The sequence below is a fragment of the Ursus arctos genome, unplaced genomic scaffold (assembly GCF_023065955.2).
Source record: "Ursus arctos isolate Adak ecotype North America unplaced genomic scaffold, UrsArc2.0 scaffold_11, whole genome shotgun sequence".
Classification (NCBI taxonomy): Eukaryota; Metazoa; Chordata; class Mammalia; order Carnivora; family Ursidae; genus Ursus; species Ursus arctos.
This window is the reverse complement of record NW_026622775.1, coordinates 44,602,245-44,627,579: the sequence shown is the minus strand read 5'-3', so window position 1 is coordinate 44,627,579 and position 25,335 is coordinate 44,602,245. Positions and strand designations below refer to the sequence as shown.

General features: G+C 35.7%; 1 protein-coding gene and 1 long non-coding RNA gene across 7 annotated transcripts in view; one reads left to right on the top strand and one right to left on the bottom strand.

Moving 5' to 3' along the window:
* The window catches only part of PDGFC (platelet derived growth factor C), a 200,079-nt gene that overhangs the window by 138,706 nt on the left and 36,038 nt on the right, over positions 1-25,335 (top strand). For all 6 annotated transcript variants that reach the window (XM_057310144.1, XM_057310145.1, XM_057310142.1 and 3 more), the window contains one exon: positions 9,555-9,735. In XM_057310144.1, coding sequence (XP_057166127.1) covers positions 9,555-9,735 — 181 coding nt within the window. The remainder of the gene's footprint in view (positions 1-9,554; positions 9,736-25,335) is intronic.
* Positions 1,741-25,289, bottom strand: LOC125280998 (uncharacterized). The gene is made up of 3 exons (XR_007187953.2): positions 25,096-25,289; positions 22,473-22,652; positions 1,741-6,420 (listed from the first exon to the last, which is right to left on the bottom strand). It is a non-coding gene; the product is annotated as an uncharacterized LOC125280998 (long non-coding RNA).

Genomic DNA, 25,335 nt, shown 5'->3' with positions numbered 1-25,335 from the left:
TCGAGAATGTTACTTCCACAGAGAAGAATGGCAAAGGGAACTGGTTCTGGGGTCTGCCATGAGTCAAAGTAGGGATCCATGCAACTTAGCACTGTATGAGGGTCTGTGGGTCTCTTCTTCCACAGGGTAGAGTCTTCCGTTGTTTGCATATATGGCTGCAATGATAGTATTTATTAACCACACACACACACAAACTGACCACTTACTGAGCAGTTTGTTAGGCACTTTTGTAAACACTTTATATACATTCTCTCATTTGATTCTCACCCACAGTCTTAAGAGTTAATGAATAGTTTCCACATTTTAAGGAGGAGGATCTGGAGAGTTTAAATCCGAATTCTTAACGGTGGATTATGAATACTGACATTGAGCTGACAGTAAGTTTCTCTTGTATTGTTTAACTGCATAGGGACAGTATGGTATAATGGTTAAAAATATAGGCTCTGAAGTCTGGAGCCAGGTTCCTATGCCAATTCCACTAGTCTTAGCTATAATGGCTTTTGCCCTGTTGTATTACCTCTCTGTACCTGAATTTCCCCATTTATAATATGGGTATAATAATGGTAGCTGTGGTTAGGGTTGTATTGGAAGATTGAATGAGTTAATATTTATAAGGTATCTCCTACATAACATGGACTACATAAAATTTGCTTTATTGCGGTGATTTTGTTTTATACAAATATTTCAGAAGTCTTGTTTCTTAAACATGATAGTAAAGTCATGCCTTTTTGTCATTTAGTATATAATGTACATTTCCTCATAGTGTTTATAATTTATTATTAAATTTATTACTATGCATTGGTATAATTTTACTGTGAAAAACATTTCCCCCTATGCGGTTTCTGGTATTTGCCGTTATAAAGAAAAATTAATGATATTTGTATATTGATCCTATATTTAGTCACTTTACTAAAGTCTCTTCTTGTTCTGAATGGTTTTTAAAAGCCAAAAACTTTGGAATCATCTTGGACACCTGTTTTTCCTCATACACTACACCAACTCATATCAAATTTACCTTCAAAATACATACAGCATGTAACCATACTTTACCTTTACCTCTCCTACCATACTGCAAACCACTCCATCCCATACCTGATTATTCCCAAGCTTTTCCAGTATCAGTGCTTTACCCCATAGTCTGTTCTCTAGAGAATCTAGTATCAACTAAGGATCATTTTTCTCTTCTCTTTTGTTATGACATTTATTTCTTTTCTCTCTTAGATAAATAGCTACACCCTCCCCTCAAAAAAAAAAAATCTGAAAACAGTGGTGAGAATTGCCAACCCTGTCTTTATTCTAGCTTTAATGAGAATGATTTTAATTTTATTTAATGTAAAACTTTCAGTTAGTTTCTGTTAACTAATTTCAACCATGATTTGAAAGTTTCCTGCTATTCACATTTTACTCATTTTTTAATCTCACTAGTTGATTTTATCATGTTTTTTCAGCATTTATTAATATGATCCTGCAGTTCTTCTCCTTTTAATATTCTAAGGGGTCAATTTTACATTCACCTTCATGTTCATGAATTAAATCCATAATTGTCATGAAGTAGTCTATCTTTTAATCCACTGTTGGATGATATATGATGAACTTCTATTTGGTGCTTTTGCATTTTCCTCTATTTATAAGTAAAATTGGTCATGATTTTAATGTTTGATTTTGCCATTTGAAAGAACTTTGATACAAGAGTTTTTCATTTATTAGAGATTTTAATTTTTATTTAATTTTCCAGCTTTATTGAGATGGAATTGGCATATAACATTGTGTAAGTTTAGGATGTACAGTGTTGATTTGATACACTTACATATTGCAATATGATTACCACCACAAAGTTAGCTAACATCTTCATCATGACACTTACTTCCATTTCTTTTGTGTGATGAGAACATTTAAGATCTAATCCCTTAGCAACTTTAAAGTATATAATTTAGCATTGTAAACTGTATCCACAAAATTTAGGCTAGTTTATTTTATTTTTAATTTAGGTAGGTATTTGCCATTTTCATTTTTTTACAAGTGGTCATGTAACATTGGAATTATAAGTTTCCTTAAAGTCAAATAGAACTCTCCTATAAACCCCATACCATTTCATCTTTTATTGACAAATGTTTGAATTCTTTTCAGTTTCTTCTAGAGCTATTAGTTCACTTTTTATACTTCAGTCAATTTTGATAATTTACGTTTTCCTGGTAAGTCATCCATTTCATTTAGCTTTTCAGGTTTCTTTGGCATAAAGTTACATAAAACATACCTAGAGATTTTAAATACATTTTTATCTGTGATTATATCTTCTTTTTCACTCTTAATTACGTAAATTCTTGATTGTCTTTTCTCTCTCTCCTTCCCTTCTTACTCCCCCTGTCTCTTTCTCCTTTTTGAGAACCAGCTTTTGGTTTTCACTCTAAATTCTAATTTTGGTTTTGAATATGTCTCCTATAGTTTCTATCTTCATCAGCTTTCACCTTATATTTTGTTTTTGCTTAATTTTTCCACCCTTATAGATTCGTGAGTTCTATATTTGCAGTGTTTTCATTTAGTAATAAGATAAATTTAACCTATTAATTTCCTACCATATACGATTCCACCATGTACAAATATCCATTTCTCATAGGTAGAACTATCAAATTTTAGTGAAAATTATTTAACATCGATATGTTGTCAGCCATCTGAAACATGCTTGGTGGTTTAACTTCCCCATTTTCTATGTAGGTTTCAAACTATCAGTAAAGAATTTAGAGTAGCTAAAAATAAATGCAGCAGTACCCCCCTTGTCCGCTGTTTCAGTTAGCCATGGTCATTTGAGGTCTGGAAGCAGATGATCCTCCTTCTGCTGTATCATCAGAAGGTCAATAGTACAAGTAGTCACACTGCTTCTCAGCGCCTGTGTCACTCACCTCACCTCATTTCATCACGTAGGCATTTTATCATCTCACATTATCACAAGACTGGTGAGTACAGTACAATGAGATATTTTGAGAGAGAGAGAAGGAAAGACCACATTCACATAGCTTTTATCACAGTATATTATTACAGTTGTTCTATTTTGTTATTAGTTATCATTGTTAATCTCTTACTGTGCCTAATTTATAAATTAAACTTCGTCACAGGTACATATGTGTAGGGAAAAACAGTATATATGGGGTTTGGTACTGTTTGAGGTTTCAGGCATCCACTGATGATCTTGGACCATATCCCTTGCAGAAAAGGGGGACTGCTTTATTACCAAATTAATTTAAACAAATATCTGTTCCCAGGATATTCCCAAATTACCAAGTTGACTGATCAGTTTTATTGGAATGGTGCTTAATGTTTCTCTAGCCATTGAGTAAAACTTTTTAGCCAATTTGAACAAAGACACAAATTCTCTACAGTTAGGCCTCAAAATAAAGCAAACATAATTATGTATGCATATTTCAAATACGTTACACAGTGCAGCTTAGAACTTCTGGAGTTAGCCTGTGTTCTAGAGTTCAGCTACCAGTGTGGAAGCCTTGGCTCTGTATGTAACTGCTATGTGACCTTGGCCAGGAGCTTAGCTTTTCTGTATTTTATAATCTATAAAATGGACACAGTAACAGCATCAGTTTTTTGTGATTTTTTTAAGGATTAAATGAGTTGTAGTATAAAAAGCAGTTGATAAATGTATTTATTATTTTATTATTTAAATTATTGTTGTTATTATTATTATTATTTTCAATATGTTAAAGTGTATTTAACATTTTGGTGTCCAAAATAGGGATCTAAAACTTCTGTTCTGTATATGAGTGGTATTCTCCTAAACTGAAGTGTAATCCAATAAGCACTGTAGAATAAAAGGCATCTTACTTATTTTATTACCTTCCCCAACAAACTTAGGCTCCAGGTGACACTCGCAGAGCTAGGTCTTTTAAGATCCACATTTATTTGCTGGCAGGGTTTCACACTACCGTCAGGTTCGGTAATTCATGAGGTGGATTTAATTGACAGAGTTTTAGTTAGTTTGAACTAGAAACAACCTGTTTTGCAGGGTTGGTTTATTTTTGTTGAAGGAAGCTGGGTGTCTGACAATGATGTTTACCAGTGAATTTATTTCTTTGGTATACTCCTTACAATTCTTGGGAGTAAGAAGGCAGTCCTCATGCCCTCATAGTTTTTAAATTCCCACATGAGAATGAAAATTTTGTCTACAATACCAGACTTGTTTGTTAAACATAAAAGAACATAAATCCTCCATGGGTCCCCAGGGGTATGTTAGAGAAAGGGAGTGATCATTATAAACCACTTAGCGCTGTGTGCTCTGTATCATGTTGCCGTGAGAAAGTGATGTTTGATTGGCTCATAAAATAGGTTTAGTAAATCCTTTAAATACTGATGTGAGCAGTTGTGCATGTTGGAAATTAATACCTGAGAGTGTATTATAAGGATTACCATGTCTCCAGAACAGTCACCTGGGCATGCATAGATTTCTGCGTGTAAGGAAGATTATGTTTTGTGATTTCACTTTTATGTGTCAAATGTTGCTTGGTTTTATCGTTTCCTTTGCATTTGACTGAGGCCTGCAGACATCTTTCATCATTGTTTTCTCTCTTCTTGATGTTTTGAGCAATGCTATGGGATATAAACCAACCAACTTCCACAATGAATTCCAGCTGCAAACGTTTTATCAGAAAAAAGAAAAACTTCAAATTATTAGGGAAGGAAGCTGGATTTAATGCATTAGTCTTTTTCCAACCACATTCTATATATTCTCAAACAATTTAAAGGAAATAAGGAATTAAGTGTCAGTGATTTTTGTTTTCAATTTTTCTGTTTTGAAGATTAGATAGCAATAATGAGGCATGGAAATACTTTACAGGTAGATCTTCACTGGGTCTATTTTACATGATTTTGAATATAATTTAAGTTTGAAAAAATTGCTACTTTTTAACCATATCCTTTAGCAAGGGGATTTACTGTTTTAATGAAGAGGGCAAACAGCCTCAGTAAAAAGTGATGTTAGTGATAATTTTCAGTTCCATAGACATCTAAACAATTGTTGAGTATGACCATTAAAATTGATGGTGGAATAATTGTGTGAAATTTAGAATTATATTGTTATAGGACACCACTTCTGAAAAAAATCTTAGAAGTTTACTGTGAAGGAATTAGTAGCATATGTTAGATTCTGCTGTTTTATAGGCAAAGAACAGAGTACTTTTTTAGATGTCCATTTCATTTAACCTTCATGGAATGCAAAACTATGTAGATTTGTAAAGCACTGTGGTAAATGTGTGCGTCAGACTTGTATGAGGATGTAAGAATTAATTGCCAGCTGTCTAGCTGCAAATCCAGAAATTGTTATAAAGATTAGCGGATTTTTTTTTTTTTAATGGCATCAAGTTCAATAGAAAATCTTCATGAAAAAAGTAATAATATGCTTCTATCTCTTATTTTCAGGACAGTGATTTTTGTATCAGGGTGTAAATTAAAGCCAAGGTTAGGACTTAGTTGTTCCTTAAGAATCTCTTAACATTTATAATCCAGATATTTTTGGGTGGCTAAAAACTCCTTTTAAATACTTCTAAAGAGCTTCCAAATTAGATAAGTACATAACAGTGTTTATTTTTTAACAAATGAAAAGTATGTAATAGTAAAAATACTTAAAAATTTGTAGTTTTCTTGCATATGATCTTCTTTTGTCTTAAAAATGTTTCTATTTGAGAGATAATAGTTATTTTGAAAATGGACTGAAGTAAATTTTTGACACTTTGTGTTCAGTCCAACCAGTTTATTGAAATGACTCCATAACTGCCAAGCCTGAGGGATGCCTTTTGGTTTCCGTCGTCATTGAGCTTTCTTTGGTATTCGGCACTGTGGGCGCTGTCCACTGCTTCTGCTTCTGGTGCCCATTTCCCTTCCCTCTTAGCTCTGTTCTGTGGCATCACTCACAGTGGCTTTCCTCACCTTCCCCCAGCTGCTCCTTTTCAGGATGTTTTTGTTACAGGCTCTTTTCTTTCTGCCCACACTTGTAATGTTCTTGTTTCCCGGCATCCCTCAAACGTGTGGTGATTCTGTTCTCTGCCAGTGTTACTCCCTCATTGAGACATCCGTAGCCATGCTTCATCTGCTCTAAGAGTGGCAAACTCAGATGCCTATGTGGGCAGGTGCTGTAAATAGATGACCATCTGGGTATTAAAGCAACAACAGCAACAGCAGCAGCCACAGCAACATAGAGAGTAGAAGGGGATCTTTAAAAACTTAGGAAGAACATGTCCCATCTCAAGCTCTTTCCACTTGGTCCCAGCCTCAGTTGCTAAGAAGGAATGAAGGTCCAGTGTTCATTGTTTCATTCACCAAGTACTGATACGTGCTTCCTGTGTTCCCGGCACGTAGGCGTTAGGGATAAGGCAGGAAATTGAAGATACTGCCCCTTCTGGAGCTGACACCGGTTCCGGAGATCTAAGTAGTCATACCAGAGCTAATGATAATTAGTGTTACCAGATATTCAAATTTAATTTTTAAAAAAAGCCAGAAATCCAGACTTTTCTGTGAAATTCCACTTTTTTAGAATGTTAGCTTAAATTTTGAAAAGAAACATGGAGCCTATTAAAACCGCGCTTACCTGTTTGCAACCTTGGCCTACACAATATTCTAACATCTGACTCGGAAGTACCAAAGGCCTTCCCACCTACACCTACTTTCATCTATGTCTTTGTTTCCCACCCTCTATTCACAGCCCACCGTGCCCGGCCCCCCCTTTCTGCTTTTGCATCTTATATATTGTACTTCTCACTACAGTGCGTTTGCATTTCCCCTCTCTTCACCCCGGGTCAGTCAGGACTCACTGACAGCCCAAATGTTCCTTTGTAAGCTGACCTTAATCTCACTGTATTGAATTACTCTGACTCTGCCAGTATTCCACAGTATTTCCTACATACTCTCATTAGAGCACTCACCAAAGTGTTTTATGGGCCCTGGGCCCAAAGAAGCTATAGTTTCATCTTTGTATCCTAAGAATCTAGCAAAACACTTTGCACCAAGTCAGCGCTTCAGAAATGCTTACAGAATGATTGAGCAGGTCTGAAATCTGGCTCTCTTCAAACTCACAATGGTGGTAACCTACATTATATAGGTTTAGGTAAAAAACCTCCCAAGCACAGAACAAACAGATACTCTGTGAATAAAAGCTTTGTTTCACATGTAAACAATCTTGAAGTAAAAATTATCCTTTCATATGAAATGGTAGTTATCCACTTTTGTACCGAATATATCTGAAATAGCTACTTAGGTCTGTTCTATCCAACTCCTCTGACCCCTGAGTGCACCCCTTTTCGGTCCCACCACACACATACACCGAACTCCTAGAATGGTGATGCTGGTTGACATACAAATTTGTCATTGATGACCCCAGACTCGCCATGTGGTATAATGGATATTCTCCCGTTTGTGTTTGAGTTTTCTTATTTATTGTTTTCAGACTCCAAAGATTATATTAAAAGTTCATGTGGAGGTGGGAGTGAGGGCTGCAGGATGGAGATGAAGGACAGCTTGATTGAATGGCAGCCGTGTGCCAACAGTGTTTTAGGTACCACCCAGCTATCCTGGCTCAAAACATCCCTGTGAACTAAGTAGCGTTGTCGTCAATGTAAGACCAAGGAAATTGAGGCTGAAACAGGTTAAGTTACATGTCATAAGAGAGTTCTGGATACTTCTTCAGGATGAAGATGAATAAGTAGAATTGGCCTGTTATATACTTTGTATATAATTTTCACCAGTTTTTTCTTCTGTAAATTCAATACTGCACAAAATATATTATTTTTAGTTGTCGCGCATCTACTGAATTTAGATTTTTGAAAAACTCTACCAGTGATTTTCAACCATGTCAGACCTACCTTTTAAGAAAAGTTTTGCAGTATCCTCTTTAGTATTCTGAAATGAGTTTAGGGAAGTGATCATCTGTTTATGTGCACAGTTGTTTAAAATATAAATACAATTGCATGTGTGCTATAGAAACCAAAAATAGCAAAGTAAGTTCTGTGAAAATAATGGCTTTAAATACATAAGGACACATGCACAGTTACACTAGGAAAATAAAAGTGGTCAGATGCTTGCATCTTTTAAGTAGACTCATTGTGAATATGATGACCATTATAGATACAGGTATTGAATATGTATACTTTTAATTGTTTTAATTGTTGTGCAGATAGTATAAGCAATGTTCCTGTTCATGATATGTTTCTCCGAACTAGTAATTCTTGGTAAAGTTCCAAAACATGGAAAACTTTCTTCAACTTATTTAATAGCTGAATTTCTGGAAAATTTGGTTTTAACTAAAACTGCAAAACACATTTATGTTTATATGTGAGATAATTGTTAGTTTCCAGACTTGATGAGCTATATCAGAAATTTCGCCTACGTGAATGTCCAGTGAACTATTTGAAAGGTGTGGAGAACATGGGGCAGATACTCACTTCCGGGACTTCCCATTGTTGAACACCACTGGACCTTGCCTATTACATGTCATAATGCCCTCCTCACCCCTGGTTTCAATATAGCCAAAAATTTCTGAAATGTTTTCTTAAGAGACAATACTGCTCTTGATGAGTAACACTGATCTAAGCCTTCCAAACCAAATTAACATTTGTTGGCAAAATATTATGTATTCCTTATGTTTAAGATACAGTGTGTAGTGCAGTGTAAACTCAAAGTATGTAAAAATCAGTTCCTTTCTTCAAGGATTTAACAGACTAAGAAAATGGATCACTTGTTGGGGTTCCTGAGTGGCTCAGGCAGTTAAGTGTCTGCCTTTGGCTCAGGTCATGATCTCAGGGTCCTGGGATCGAGTCCCACATCCGGCTCCCGGCTCAGAGGGAAATCTGCTTCTCTCTCTCCCTCTGCCTCTCCTCCCACTGGTATGTGCTCTTCCCCCCCCCCCCCATACTCGCTCTCCCTCTCTCTCTCAAATAAATAAAACCTTTAAAAAAAATGGATCACTTGCATATAGAGTGAATATTGAAAATATGTGTTTATCAAAAAGAGAAGGATGACAGTAAGCTGAGAACACCCAGAAAGTTCTCTCATAGGCAGACTGGTACAAAGTGAGATTTGAAGGATGTGTATGTAATGATGTGGCTCTAGAAAAGCTTGCACCAGAGATGAGGAAAGGGAGCCAGGGAGTCTGACTAGGGCTAAAGCGTTACCGTCAGAAAGTAATGGGCAATGATAATAGCAATTAAGATTCAAGTAAAACTATCATGTCCAAATGGAAATTAAATTGAATAATTCACAAATTGAATGTCAGATATGGTTGCTGCATACAAAATATTTAAGTGTTGAGATGACTGTTCAGTGAATTTGAAGTTCATTAACAGTAAAACTGGAAGGCTTAGAAGACTCCTTTTTCTTTAATGGAGAATGCATTTTCGGTTGTATCTCTTCTTTGGAATATTTTATTATGTTTACCCAGTTAAACTTGGAATGGACTCCTGGCTATGGTCCATAGATAGATTCATTGTATCCATGATCATGGAATGTGAATTGCTAAAATAGCAGATCATATGACTTTATGTCTCTTTTGTCTTTGTGTCTTGTAGGTATGATTTCGTAGAAGTTGAAGAACCCAGTGATGGAACGATATTAGGGCGTTGGTGTGGTTCTGGTACTGTGCCAGGAAAACAGATTTCTAAAGGAAATCAAATCAGGATAAGATTTGTATCTGATGAATATTTTCCTTCTGAACCAGGGTTCTGCATCCACTACAACATTGTCGTGCCAGTAAGTACCACTTAGAGGTCCCCTTATTTAATTGGGTTAGTTATTCGTTTACTTAAAAAAAAAAAAGGATCGGGAAAACAAAAAACAAAAACCTTTCCCTAGCCTAATTTTTTTTATCCATAAGCATCACTGTGGCATCACAAATAACTTAAATTTCCGATTGCTGTTGGTCATTAGCTGGGTTGAATTACCTTTTCAGTGCAGTGAGATAACTTGTTCTTTACAACATTTAGGAGATTGCATCATACCTATTCCCCCTCAACTCACTGTCTGATATTTCAGTGTTTATGGGAAGTTACATATGTAGATAGTATTTTCTTTTGGAAAAAACTAGAAAAATCTGTGTATTTATTACGCTTACCATTTAGATCACCATCAAAATTTGGACTGTATAATGCCTTCCTGAATTTCAGGTTTGAATCATATTAGATAATAAAATGCAATTTTAGTTTTCTAGCCTTTCTGGAGACCTTTCTTATATGATACCCTCTTGCATTTTGCTGTTACTGTCACTTTAAAGATGTAAATTTTGAAGCTTAACACGGGATTATGATGGTTCTAATTTTCAAATTCATTTATATACTTGGAATAAATACATTGGAGAACTAGAAACCCAGCATTATTTGACATTAATGACATTTTAGCTAGATTCATGTCTGTAATTGCCCTCGAAGCCCATGTTCTTAATTTGATATTGTACTGTTTCCCCCCCAATTAAGGTGGCATCATTCTTATCCTATACCCACCAAAAGTTTATTTTTTGTAATGTGTTGTTTATGAATACATACATAACATTCTCTTTTATTGAGAAAGGTAAACTTACTATTCCTTTTAAAATCAATGTTTTCGTAAAATATATTTTAAAAAGAGGATCTCTCAATTTTCCTACTTACTTAATACTTACCCTGCTTAAATGATATTTTTAGCTCTTTTGTTTCAAAAAAGAAGTTTTGAAATTCTCACTGGAATTTAAGAAATCTACTTTGCCTAATTATAATTGTTGCTATAATTTTAGTTATATTCTGATTGCTTGTACCCTTTATATTATGCCAGCAGGCACACTGGGCAACCAAAAAAGGAAATTTCTCCTTAACGTTACAATATGAATATGATAAAGTTTAATATGGATTCCGTATTTCCTAATTGGCTTCATGAATCGCAAGCTTGCTATGTGCTTTGTTCTTATACCCAGAAAGAGCGCAGGTGTCAATGCATGTAACCCACATTGTCATGGTCCCAGTGTACCTGCCGGTTTGCTAAATCCTCTGTCAAAATCATTGAAGATATCATTTTCTATCATTTCTATTTCTGTGTTATTTTAAATGGTGATATTATTTATTGATCATATTTAAAAAGCATACTAGGTGACATCTTCATCTTTGTAGGAGTACTTCAGAATTACTATATGCAATGTGAGAAAAATCGAATAAGGGTTTTCAGTATTTTTGGCATGATGCAACAAATAGATACAAATGTTTAAAATAATACATAAAATAAAGGATATTTATCCCAAATCTATGACAAAAGTAAACTTGAAACTGGGAAGATATTTATATTTCAAATAAACTGTTCTTTTCATATTATATTCATTTAAATATGTATAACTAGCAATCTACTATCATGGTACAGAATAAGACATGAAAGCTAAAATATATGTATATATGCCGACACCAAGTGTTGTCTTTTCCTAATTTTAGGAGTGCATGGGTTAGTTAGTTGGATAACCCAGGAGTTGTATGGATTAAATAAAATACGTAAAGATAAAAGCACAGGAAATTTATAGTGTTTTACTTAGTTCTGGGTACACTGTAGGTTCTTAATAAATACTTGAACGCTGAGTTGATCATACCATTCACTCACTCACTCCAGCTTAACTAACAGAAGATTGACTGACACCTGTATTTTTATTGGTGAGAGTGTAACAGGTTCCTGAGCCTTGAAATGAGATAAAGCATCATAACGGTCTGCAGAAGTACCACTCATCCTCTTGACTCAGAAGGGCTCTGCCACCTGGGTTTGACCTGCTTCTACAGATTTACCGTGGTTAAGATCAGAAACTGCATCTGAGAGACGTTAGAAGAAAGATGGATCACCGGTTACATCATTAAAATTAAATTCAATGCATTTTTCAGTAGTTGCTGAATTCCCTTGATAAATTGCAAATGTGGGCTTTGGTAGGCTACGAATTAACAGTCTCCTGGCATCAATAAAGCCACATTTTGCATGGCACCTGAATTGACCTGTCGTGGGCTGCCGAAAATGGTGATATGTAGAGATACGACATAGGAGGTCTTATATTAATTTGCCTCATGCTTAGGAAAACAGCAGCCATTGGACTGCAAGAAACAAGAAAACATGACGGCATGGTCCTGCGTTGCCTAATAAGTGTGTTTTGGTGATCTTAATTTTGCCAGTTTGTTCTCCAGGGTGATTATTGATACATGATTTTTATAATCTCACAAGCTTTGGTTCTGTTGGGTTTAAATTTATTTTGGCAATTTATATCCGCCTTTTCTTCATCTATCCTTTGTCTTGGTTCCACGTTTCTGTCTCTTCTCCCACACAGCCACACTCCTACTCTCAGTCATTCCCGCAGAAGGCTGAGATTTGGTTAGTAAAAATTTGACAAGTGATTTTGCTGTTAAGCCTTCCAGAATGTTTTGAATTATCATTGTGTATTGCTAAATGACATCCCTCCCTCCATGCCTCTCCTCCCCACCACATTATTACCAGCAGAGCACCAATCCATCAATCTTATCTGTGTATCAATGAATGAAAGCCTAAGGGAAGAAAGTTTGCCTTTTCAAGAAGAGACTTAAAAGTTCTTGTGGCATTTGCTCAAGGGCATGTGCCCCTCCAACCCCCGGATCATCTCTGATGCTTTTTTTTTTTTCTTTTTGCCAAGGATGAACTTCATAATTAGCACACCCCAGCTTCCCAGAGGCATTGGTCTCATTGACTGCAAACCCACCACTGCAAAATAGGACCTTGGCGATCACTGGCCACAATGGTTTCTTAATTTTGTGATGATAAAAATGATGTGAATCACAAGTCCTTAATGGACTATTAACTTCGTGAACTGAGGTTTGCTACTGAGTGCCTAGCACAATCCCAAACACACTGCAGCTGCTCACTGGTGTCTCACGGAAATTCAGCCAGTTCCCCTCAGAGTTGTCTAAACCCATGTGTGCTGCACTAACTTCTCATTTACTATATGTTACCTTTGTTACTGTTGTATAATATTGCTGATTCATAATCTTGAGTACTGGCAAATCACAGTAACGACACCAGATATTCTCCTGGTCATGATATAGTAGAACCGGTTTCTCTCTCTCTCTCATTTTGATGGGGAGTGGAACATCGGGAGCAAAGACATTGGTGCATACGTACAACATTATAACCATTAATGCGTATAATCATGCTTACCTGCTTTTTTATAATTAACTTACTATTTTGCATCTATCCACACACCAACAGAAACTTTGAGTTTAATCGGTTTTTTTCTGGGACAGTTATGGAGAAAGTTTATTTTAATATTCTTCATAGTTTCAAGTAAGGGAGATCACTTTGCAGCCTACTTTCGGAGCATGAATGGATATGTTTGATTCGAGCCAATCTTTATGTGTGGTTGATTCTATACCAACCTTAGTATAAAATCTTAGCGGTAGTTGTTTTAATACATTAGTTAAAATTTTCAGAAACGGTGTTGCCATACATGTTGCCATTAAAAACTAAGTACCCCTTTGTCAGATGATTTACCCACTCTTTTCCCTTGACTAATGAATGAGATTGCGTTTAGGTAAAATAAGATTATTTATTAGTTTGAATAAAGTGATGTTGATTTAGTATTTAAAGATTTTACATATTCTTTTATATGTAGTTATAGTGTTCTTTGTAATACTGAGATTTTAGTATCATTTTCTTGATTCCTGGCTATCTTAGAGTAAAACATAAATAAAATTTATCTTTCCACTTTTATTATTTTAAGTTGATAATATAGGCTGAATTTTACTTTAGAAAAAACTTCAGCATGAGGTGTTTACCTGAAATTATAGCTAGTTGTTTAGATCTTTAAAAAAAAAAAAAAAAAAAAAAAAAGTACTGGATGGTAGTATATAAATTTAAAATGTAGCATTTCAATGCTATTTTCAAGAATTATTTATGGAAATAATATACTCCCCAATTATGCCCTATTAATAAGTAATGAAAAATAAATCCATGCAAATGGATGCCAAATAATATATATTCAGCTTTTATGATTGTGCATAAGGAGTTAATAGTGTCTTTGATTTTTTTTTTTTTTTTTTTTTTTGCTTCATGCTAAAAAAAAAGAGGGCCTGGTAGATTAGCAGTGAGAGATTGTTTGGGAAGAAATGAAGCAAAACTGAAATAAAACAGTGCAAGCTTGTTTCTGTTTGGAGGCCACACACATTGAGAGCCCAGCACACATTTCGGATCTCTTACAAAGAAAAGAAAATTTCTTGTTTAATTTTGGAGTAATTTATAATAGATTATGTATGTTTTACTCTGTGTGCTGTAGCATAAGCACCATTATTTAAAAATGTTTAAAAAACCTACAAAGGCTGAAAAATAGCATCTTTTCTTTTAGCATCAAAAGAACTTACTAAAAGTTTACTTGTAAAAAAAAAAAGCCTTAATATAAAAATATTGGATACTTTTATCAATTACTTCAAAAATTACCTATTTTTTAAATAAAATATACAAATCCAAATATGAATTTTTTTAGCGATTTTATTCTTTACCTATAAAACTGTTTCCTCTTGAGTATAATATTGTTTGTAATATATATGTCTTAAAATAGTTATGAGATTTGAGGATTTTTTTCTCTCTCTCCAATCTGGTTAAAATTTTAAAGGATGATTAAAATACCATGGATTTCTTTTAAAACAGTATCGTTGAATAGTATATCTTTTCAGGAGTTTTAATCTAAGCTTTCGATCAGAAGTAACAGCATAATATTTTCAGCAATTCATTTACTCTCATTTTTCGATTAATAAATGGATCGGTTTAGATTAAGGGAAATAGATATTAGAGCTACCATACTAATTGACTTCATATATTTTTATCTTCTTGCCTGAAAAAGAGTGCGGGGTGATGAATGAACTGAAGGCTCCTTTAACTCACAACAATCTGTGAAACTCATCTTTTAAGTTGCTCTAAATTTTTCCTATTATTTCCTTGCTATTTTCTTTTTTTCACTGATTAGCAACAGTTGTTTGGATCTCACATTTTTTTAAATCTTTTTAGTAAAATTATACCCAGAGATGAAATAATGCTAGAGAATGGCATGCAAGTATTGTAGCCACTTTATAATCCCAACTATGGGTTTTCCTTAATAGTGATTTTGTAAATGACTTGTCCAGAGTTAAGTCAGTGCCTGGCCAGCGTGCACTATAGAAGGGTGTATGGTTTCTGTGGGGAAGGCTTTAGAAGGACACTTGATGCCTGAGGTGCCATTAAGGAATGCATGACTGATTGCCAAAGTAGTTATTAATTATGCGGGATACAGAGAACAAAGCAGCTCAGTGAATATTGAAGTTGGAGGAAGAAAGGAGGAGGGGGATATTTTTCCGTCCCTTCTGGCATGTGCCAGTAGGTTATTTCACTGTTAATATCATGTAAAGAAAAGTCTTAACTGAAGGCCAAATTTGCTTTTATGTTCAGGTTAAGAAAAATTCCAAGTAATTCTCAAACAAGGTATCAAATTCATTTTCTTAAGGAAAAAAAAAGCAGCTACCTGGAATAAAAATCCTTAGAGCAGTATCGTAACCCTAGTCCCATAGGAAACAAATTCAGTGTTAGAATGTCAAGATTTTTAAAAATTGCAAATCTTCATAACAAATTGCACTGCATTCCTGTATTATCTTATTAAATTGATTTTAATGAGTGAAAAATTTAGGTTATAAACCTTTAAAATAAATTTTTATTTACCTTAAGAGAGAATTAAGAGAAAAAAATTGTTCTTTGAATGTTTTGTAGTATTTAGAGAACAAAAGAAGTTATTTCAAGTACTTCATGTCTATACTGTAGTCTGAAACACTTTTTGAATGATTAGGTTTTATTAAAATATACAATGTAATTGTATATTTATGCAGGGAGTCTAGAGATGACAGTATTTTATTACATCAAAGAAATTACACAATTGCTACAGAGACTAAGCTTTTACTTGGCTAAGAACTGTTTAATGTATTTTTCTACCAACTTCTACCCCGCGGACACAGTGCTCTCTTTCATGTAAAGATCATGGTCTCTCTTCCATTTCTCCTGATTCTTTTTGTTCCAGTTAATTCCTAGCTATCTAAGAAAGAATTTCACAGATGGTATGATTTGTAGTTAGAAAGAAAAAGGCGGTTGGTGCTACTGCAGGAATGGTAAACGGCAGACAAACCACTTCACATTGAAGTACAAGGAGTTATAAATAAGAATTTGGGAAAGCTTGAAGTTTGATTGACTCATATTTTATATCTAAAGCCATAAGGATTTAAAAGCTTAGAGTTAATATGGCCCTAAACCTGATGGAATTATTCTCTAGTAGTTTGTTGCAATTGAAAATGATAAAATAAATACTTTTGTCTTCAGTATCCCCATCCCTCCTCCTGTTAGGTCTTTCAACAGGCATTGAAGAATATTTGAGGAAATATTTTGTTGTGAGAAAGTTAAAAAAATGTATATGGCATTGCCCTGGATCTCTGAGAACTTACCTTATTTTGAGGGCAAAAAAATACACACCTATACACTTATGTAAATACACTACATGAATAAGCATAATATAAGTGGTTTGGAAAGATTTGAAGAAAAAGAGACAATTGGTGAGAGCAGAGGGATATTAAAACTCCTAGGTTAAAGGAAAAGACAAGCAATCAAGCAAAAACCCTGGAAGTGACTTAGTGTAGACTTGATATCAAATATATTATTAAAAAATCCCTGAAGAGTTTATTAAAAATCATATCATCAGATGTCAGAGATTATGATTCTCTGTATCTGGAGTGGTGCCCACTTATCTGCATTTTCATTAAACATGCTTGGAGATTCAGATACAAGATGTTCTCATGTTGAATTTGTGGGTGAGAAATTGCTCTAAACTATAAACTGAGCAAATGCAGAGAGTTTTACTACAAGATGTTGGGGAATTACTTTTCATTTTCAAACAAACATGAATTGTTTTTGGAACAAATTGGAAATTCTGCATGAATATTTTATTACTAACATACCCATGTGTTCTCTGTTTTTCAGGATTGCAAAAAAAGTGGTCCTTTCTCACAGCATTGGATGGCTAGATTTTGATTTGTTAATACTTGCAGTTATTGTACTGACTTTTCTAGCTCTGTATTGAAGCTTATCAGTTTTGTCAACTGTCAGTATCTCTTACCCATGCAACGAGAATAAATGACATTCTGCCTTCTGCTCTCGTTCCACACTAAGCTTGTCTGAGAATTCACATATGGCATAGCTCCAGCTCTGAGGCACAGTTCTAGACTAGATATTCATTTGTTCTGCAGTAGAAGACACTATTATTAGTACAGTAAGACAGTCTCAACCATCCAGAAATATTCTTTCAATCTCCTCATCTACATTTTTACATGTTATTTTAATTTTTGTCTGAGTTACAGTTGCGCATAGTTTTAAAAGGCAAATACTTCTCTTAAGCTTGTTACAAAATAGCAGTTGCCCCCACTTTCCTCTGTGCAAACAATTTTCCTGTACCTTGGAGGCAAGCGCTTCCAGTTCTTTGAAGGGATTCTTTTAGAATTGACCGCTCTACCTTCCGGTAACATGCTTTTGTTGCCGCTTCTTCATTCTTTGGCTTTAAGAATTATCTATCATCTTCATTGACTTTACTCTCCGGAAGGTGAGGTGTTCACTTTCTTCCACCGTCCTGCATTTACCACACGTGCAGACACATCCCACCGCTGCCTCCTCTGGTCTATCCTGATTCTATCAAGATCCAGATCTACACTGTGTGTGTTATGGTGGCCATGGAACCATGGTTCACAGCTGAGCCATGAAGTATACAATGACTGCATTTCCTTTCCTGCCTTGTTTTATTTCGTTTTCCCTAGAGTTGTGTTATTTTTTGGTTTGCGTAGCTTTCTATGTATTTATCACTGATTCCACCCCAAACTGTGCCTCAGATTGTATGAATCCCCTCTCAAATACAGTCAGACACATTAGTGTTTTCTAATAATGTCATCGACCAGAAGAAATCTCTGCTGACACAATCTGGTCAACTTCAACTTAGACTGATTACCGTTTAGACCTGCCAAACAGCTGTCATCCTTGGGGTACCCTCCCCTATCCCCACCCCATTGTTACCCTGAATATTCATTCCCTTTGCCATTTTCTTGCATTAGAGCCCTTGTTTGCAAGATCTTTTGTCTTCTCTCTTGTTTACTTCCTGTTTGAGAAAAGAGTAAAACCCCCATGAATTTGCTGAGAAAAAGGAGCATCAGAGATAAAATTTTGTGGGCTCGAATAACTGAAAATTCCTTGATTTAACCCTCAACCCTAAATGAATACTTGGCTAAGTCTAGAATTCTAGTTGGCCACTTAAAAACTAACTGGACATTCTGTGCCTGCGGATGGGCTTGCTAACTAAGGTCTTCACTGTATTGTGAGCTGGGTCAATTCCTTTGAAAGCCCCCTGATTCCCCTAATCTCTTTTCTAAGGGTATAATCCTGGCTGCCAGTTCTCTGAAATGAGAGCTGAGTGGATTAAGACTGAGAGTCCCAGCATTAAGTGTAAACACATTTCCTCAACCCCCTCCATACCCCCATATTCAGAATAATATCACTGCTCCCAACTCTGCTTGGGTTCCCCAGTCCATAAATCCTCAATTTTATTCTGTCCAGGGAACAAATTTGAGCAGGGAATAAATCTGTCTTCTGCCACGGTGGGGGAACAGATTTGGAGTGTTGAACACCTTCATGATTTTCCACCAGTCTTCCTGTTTTTAGCTCCACAGTCCTTTCCACTTCCATACGTACCTGATGCCACCAGATCCCAGAGCTTTTTGATTGCTCTTTCATGCAGGTCAGGTTGCTTCCCGATTTTCCCCTGCTAAATTTTGGTCCACCAATTCAATGACTGCACCTCTACCTACCTTTCAGTTTCCATCACTGTTGACTCCTTGCTCATTTTCTTTGGCCTTAAAGAATTATGCACTTAAAGAAATACCTTCAGAATCAATCATTTTAGGGGAGAACAGAGCTAAAATCACCATCCTTTTTCCCCCCTCTGTTCATATAGCAATGTCCTTATCAAACACTAAGCTTGTATTTGATCAACAAAATACTTGGAAACTCTGTACAATATATTGAGGGCACAGTATGTGCCACGTGCTATGCTCTGTCATTGACTTTAGGGAACAACGCCATTGTTTTTCCATGTCAGACAAAATATGCTCTCATAGCAGTTGCTTTGCATGATTATGCTAATATCACACTTCCTTTTTTAATGTTAGGGAGGCATAGATAAGACTTGATATTGGTTAGCTATTTAACATATCCTGAACTCTGTTTTAATATTAGTAGTATATCCAGGAGTATCCACTAGCATACCAGTCATGGTTCATACATTTTACATGTTAGTTATAACCGAACAGTTTATCATATGATTCTTACCTTAAGAAAATGCTATTCTCATAAATAGTCTTCAAATATTTATCTGTTTGAGTAATGCTATTCATGTATTTGAATGCTTTGAACATTAAAACTAGAGCTTTAAAAATTTTACTCATCTCTTTAAAATGACATAATTGTTATTTATTTAAGATTACTTTGCAATCATATGAATCTGATTTTATGTACAATATAACCATCAATTTTTATATCTTTTTAGAACAAAACTAAAAGGTAAATGCATATATACTTTTGAAGAGGTTAATTTTTGAAAGTGAAGTGTATTGTAAACATTTTTTGGAAAGGAAGTACTTGATGATACCAACTTGGAAACAGTTGACTTAGGCAGAAGAAAATGATGAACATATATATTGAAAGAAGTACTAGGCTTAGTGGGTGCTTTTATATCATCTAATTCCCATAATGCGATGTTATCACCATTTTGCAGATTAAAACTCAGAGAATGTCACATATGTAGAAGTGAAGATATTAAATAGGGCTTTCCCAATTCTATGTAAAGCCAGGCTGCCTCTGGACTGGTTTGGGAAATACACTAGGAAGATCATTGATGAAGGGAAAGCAAATGTAAGATTTTTCTCACCATCTTTGCTTTCTTATTAAAACAACTAAGTAGGGGCGCATGGGTGGTTTAGTTGGTTAAGCATCCAACTGTTTGTTTTGGTTCAGGTCATCATATCAGGGTCATGAGATCGAGCCCTGCATCAGGGTCCACTTTGGGCGTGGAGCCGCTTAAGATTCTCTCTCTGCCCTTCCTCCCACCTCACTCTGCTATGCGCTTTCTCTCTCTCTCTAAAAAATATAAATACAATTCAAAAAAATAAAAACCCTTAAGTATTATTTCTGTTGATTGTGATGTCATGGATACTTTAGAGCCTTGAGAAGTTGGTAAACTAAATTAGAATTTACCTTTTTTTTTGGTAAACAATAGTGGTAATGAATATTGAGGATTAAATTTTACTTTCAGCCCACAGTTACCTTTAAAATGCAAACAAGACATAGCTCCTTTAAAAGTTACTTTCAAAGTAAACACATTAAAAAAAAAAAAGGTAAAAATGCACATGCAGTCAGTATTTCCCTGATTATATTTCACTTATCAGTCAAATTTCATCAGTATTGAAAAACGGCACAATTACTTGTAAGTATCCTCGAAGTCTTTTCAGCTCCAAAGAATTTTTCAGAATTGTGTCATTAAGGAAACTTTGAAGGCTAAATTTTTTTCAAGGAAATTAGAAAGTAAAATTGGAAAACGAGCATACCAAGGAAAACGAGACTGAATTGGAAGTCTTTTATCAAGCACGTGCTAAATGTGGCACAGCAGAATATAGAAGGCCTGTGGCATTTTGAGCTGAAAATTAGGCAGTTTGTGCACAGTTACTGAAATACGGTAAGCATTTGATAATCTTTAAAATGAATGGAAGAGGAAACACAAATCTTAAGGGCTAACATACAAGGGGAATGCCCTGTCACAGGTGTTTGCAGGGTGAAGCCTGTAGGCCATCAAGGCCCCAGTGAACTGAGGGAGGAAATTCCGCAATCAGGATGTCTTTGTGTCAGTGCCCCGGGGCAGAGGTCTTGTATCTGCCTAGGTGTTTCCAGTCTAGTTAAGTCAAGTCAGCTTTTGTTGAAGTGTGAATAAGATCTGCTATGGAAATACCTGCCCGGTACCTTTCCTTGTGTTTCTCCACTGCAAGTAGTTATTCAGAAGAAGGATTAAGGCTGTCATCTGTTGCCTTAAAGGACTATATGAATTATCTTAAGTACTTCCAAAGCAGGTTTGCTTAAGAAAGCCCAGGTTTATGTTAAAAACTTTTACCCCCTTTGGAGGAATAATAGGAAAAGGCATTGATGTGACAATTATCTAAGACTCTAAGATAAAATCTGAGAAAGGAACTGGAAATAGGTGTGGATAGCTCCCAGTCAGCCTAGGCAGTGTCTACTGCCTCCTCTGAAATTGTGCTTTTAAATTTCGTAGCACTGCTAAAGAGGAAATGCCTTTTTTTCCAGAGGAATAACATTCTGATAGGGTTTAAAAAAAAAAAAAAGGCACTTTCCTGCCGGGTGTAAGTTAATGAAATAGCATTAAGTGTAATTAGTTGTTTTAGGAAAAGACATGTGAAAGACAGTGAATTGTTAGAGAGACACTGCCTGCCAAAACTTGACTCCAGTACCTGAGCGAGGCGGTATGAAAATATGACACATCCTTTGGAACAGATTCTTCAGAAGTCATCTCAACATTCTGACACAAATATTTTCCTTTCTTTTTGGAATATGATGAGTGATGCTTTGTGGCATTCTCGTTCCATTACTGATAAAAATGATAAAAGAAAAGAACTCCCAAATCCACCCAGGCATATAGCGTTTTGTTTTAAAGACAGGGGATCCCTCTCAGACTTGGGTCTTCTGCAGGGTCCTGAGTTCTCTCCGAATTTCATGTTGACAGGCTGCTTCGTCATTGTTTGGAACTCCCAAAAGTTGTAATATTTTATGACTGCATGGCGAGAGGGGTATGTTGGACTAAAGTTTGTCGTTGTAATAACACTGAATGGGGAAGGTGTTTATTCCTACTGCATATTTAAATGGCTTTCCCGAATGTGGGGCTCATGCTTTTCATTTATCCACAGTTTATGTTTTCTCTTCCAGTAGGATTTCTGATTACATAAAAGGGCTTCACTGTTTCCTGTGGTTTGCCACAGTCTTTATTTGGCATGAACGGCAGGGCATAATTCCATGTCACTGAGCAATTTAAGGATCTTGATTCTTTAAAAGGACATATAGTCTTTTGGTAAGATCTTGGACTTTCTGCCGTGGGGCCTTTGCATTTGGTTTTCACTCCTTTATTTTGCAAGGTTGTGGCAAGATGCAATTTCGCTTACGTCAGGATTCAGCCATTTGACTTGGCAATATAGCTAATTTTGTATTTTAACTAAGTTTGTGTGAAGCTGGGAAATAAAAAGCAACCTACCTAAAAAATGATAATAGTATACACCATTTCGTGAACATCTGCTATTGTGTTGGGTTCTTAGTGTATGGCATCTCATTTGTTCAATATAATAACTGAGAAATTATTCACATCTTACCTAGAAGAGGTATGCTCAGGGGGCGCCTGGGTAGCGCAGTGGTTAAGTATCTGCCTTCGGCTCAGGGCGTGATCCCAGCGTTCTGGGTTCGAGCCCCACATCAGGCTCCTCCACTAAGAGCCTGCTTCTTCCTCTCCCACTCCGCCTGCTTGTGTTCCCGCTCTCGCTGGCTGTCTCTCTCTGTCAAAATAAATAAATAAAATCTTTAAAAAAAAACAAAAAAGAAGAGGTATGCTCAGAGAAGGAATGCAACTTGCCTACAGTTCAGAACAAAGAATTGTACAAATAATTATAGTCGAATCAAGAATTTTCAATCATAGCATAGAATATCTCCTAGTCGACTTCTGTTCAATAAGAACTTTTTTAGCATTTTATTTTGAGATCTTTGTAAATTGATGTTCATTTGTAAAAAAGATCATCTATACCTTTCACCTCATTTTCCTCAGTGGTAGTGACATCTTGCATAACTATATGTAGTACAATGTCACAACCCAGAAAGTGACCTTGATACAATCCACCAACCTCAAAAAGAAATTTTTGAATAAATAAAAATACACAATGCCATAGGACATGTTAAATGAAAGTGTTATATGAAAAGATTTCATAAATAAAAATTGGGAGGATATTTGATTAGTACAGACTTTTTTAAAAATGGCTTAAGAATACTAAGAACATACATTTTTGTATCACACAATGGCTTCAGCATACCAACTTAGGTCAGGAGGGAAATTTTTCTAAACTAGGTAATCTCATAATCTTCATCTAAAATTCTGTGTGGTGCAAAACCATTTTTGCAGCTTAGAGTAGAACATCTATCATAGATTAAAGATTACAAAATCAAAAATAATTCCACAAATCACTCTTCTTGATGTGGGATTCAAAGTGAATGTGTGAAACATAAATAGTCACTATAAATAAATCCATGAATAAGGCTTTGCTGCCTCTGAGACAGAGATTAATGAAGTTTTAGGATGCTAAGAGCTCAAGATATAATCTATAGCTTTAAACCGATGTCAAGATTAAGAATTGATTGCTTAAAAGCCCTTTATTTCTCGAGAATAGATTGATGACTTTAGTGCTACTAAATCTTCTCTCATGCAAAATTTATATAATTTGGTTTCAACAGGTACGGTGTGTGTGTGTAGGGGGGGATTTACATAGTAAATGTAACTATAATATGTAAAAGTTAAGCTATTTCAAAAGCAAAAGATAGTAATGTGTGTGATATTTTCAAGATATTTTTAAATTTTGGAATTCAAGAGAAGCCAGCTCATGGACTCATGGGAGCTGATAGCCGGCCTATTAGTTGACTAGAATGGTTCAGACGGAGAATCATGAAAATGATACACGTATTTTGTAAGCATTTGATTTTAATTTCACCATTCTTCCTTTAGGGCCAAGACCTTTACTTTAAGTAGGAATATGCTGATTGGAGTCCTATTTCTTCCACAAATCATGGCCATCATGCCTTAATCATGACTTTCAGTTTGGGTTTCTTTATGTAAAAATGAGACCCCAAAAATACCGTTTAAAGCAATCTAAGTGCAGAATTCCTTTAGGATTTTATGAAGCTTTCCCCTCGTATATTTTACATTTGTCTCTCTCATACCTGCTTGACCGGCAGTTGTTGGTTTTTTATAGTAACTTATTTTATATGCAGTCCTTCCTAAGCATTCGTCTAAGTCTTCAAAGAGGCAACAACTTATATTTGATTGGATTCATAATATTCAAATAAGGATAATTACAAAAACAAGTACTACTGATATAAATGGCTCGGGGAACAAATACAACTGTCTGTTGGTAAGTGTAAAATCGACCGGGGAAAGCCTAAAGTTTGCTGATAGCATTCAAAGATCGATAGGTATCATCGATCAGCATGCTTTGCACTCATAGGAGAGTTAGCTGATGCCGATACTGCCAGATAGTGTATCACTGGAATATTGTAAATAAAAAATACTGTAACTATATAAATTATATATGTGTGTGTGTGTGTGTGTGTGTATGTGTGCGTGTGTGTGTGTGTGTGTGTGTGTATAAAAATACAATTTAAAATATGTGTGGCCCTATTGGTAACTGGTAACTGTGCCTTGGTATGGATATCAAAACGGCTAATACATGCGGTGGCCCAGTGTAGACATTTAATGCATTTTTATCCTCATCTCTAATTCTTCCTGAGGAGATTTAGCGTCATTATTTTTCAAGCTATAGAGGACAGCGTGGCAACCTGGAAGTCACTTAGAGTTTGAAGGAGTGTTTTCTAGTAGTGAGCTATCCTTTACGTGGAATCCAGGTGAAGATGTATGAAGAGATATTTTTATCTTATTGAAAAAGCAAAATAGCCTACAGAAAATATTAGAGATTCACAAAGTAATGGAGGAGCAAGGTTCTCTTTTTCTGCCTTTTCTCCCTCCCTTCCTGCCTCCCTTGCTCCCTTCCTTCCTTTCCCCCTTCCCTCCTTCCCTCTTTCTTTCTTTTTTCCAAAGTGCTCCCCTATCCTAAACTAATTCTCGACTTCTGTTGTTTTCAAAGTCAGTTTTCAAGAATTTTGTCTATACTTTACCACTCTGTGTTTACTTGGGAAGATGTCGTGCTTCTTTGTTTTTTTAATTTTTCTCTAAGTTACCTTGATTTCTCAGTTCAGGCCGGGTCTTCTGCTTTCTAATAGATGGCATGTGTCTCTAATGTCGGGTGTGCTCGGCTTTGACCGTCTCCTTATCCTGGTGGACTCCGAGCTATAAGCAGCCACACCGCTTCGGTTTCTCCAGCAGGTCAGCCTCCCCATGACTGTCAACAGATCAAGCTGAACAAACACAGTTTAAAGTGAGCTCTGGTTTATTTTCCTTACAAGCCATCAGGATCCACA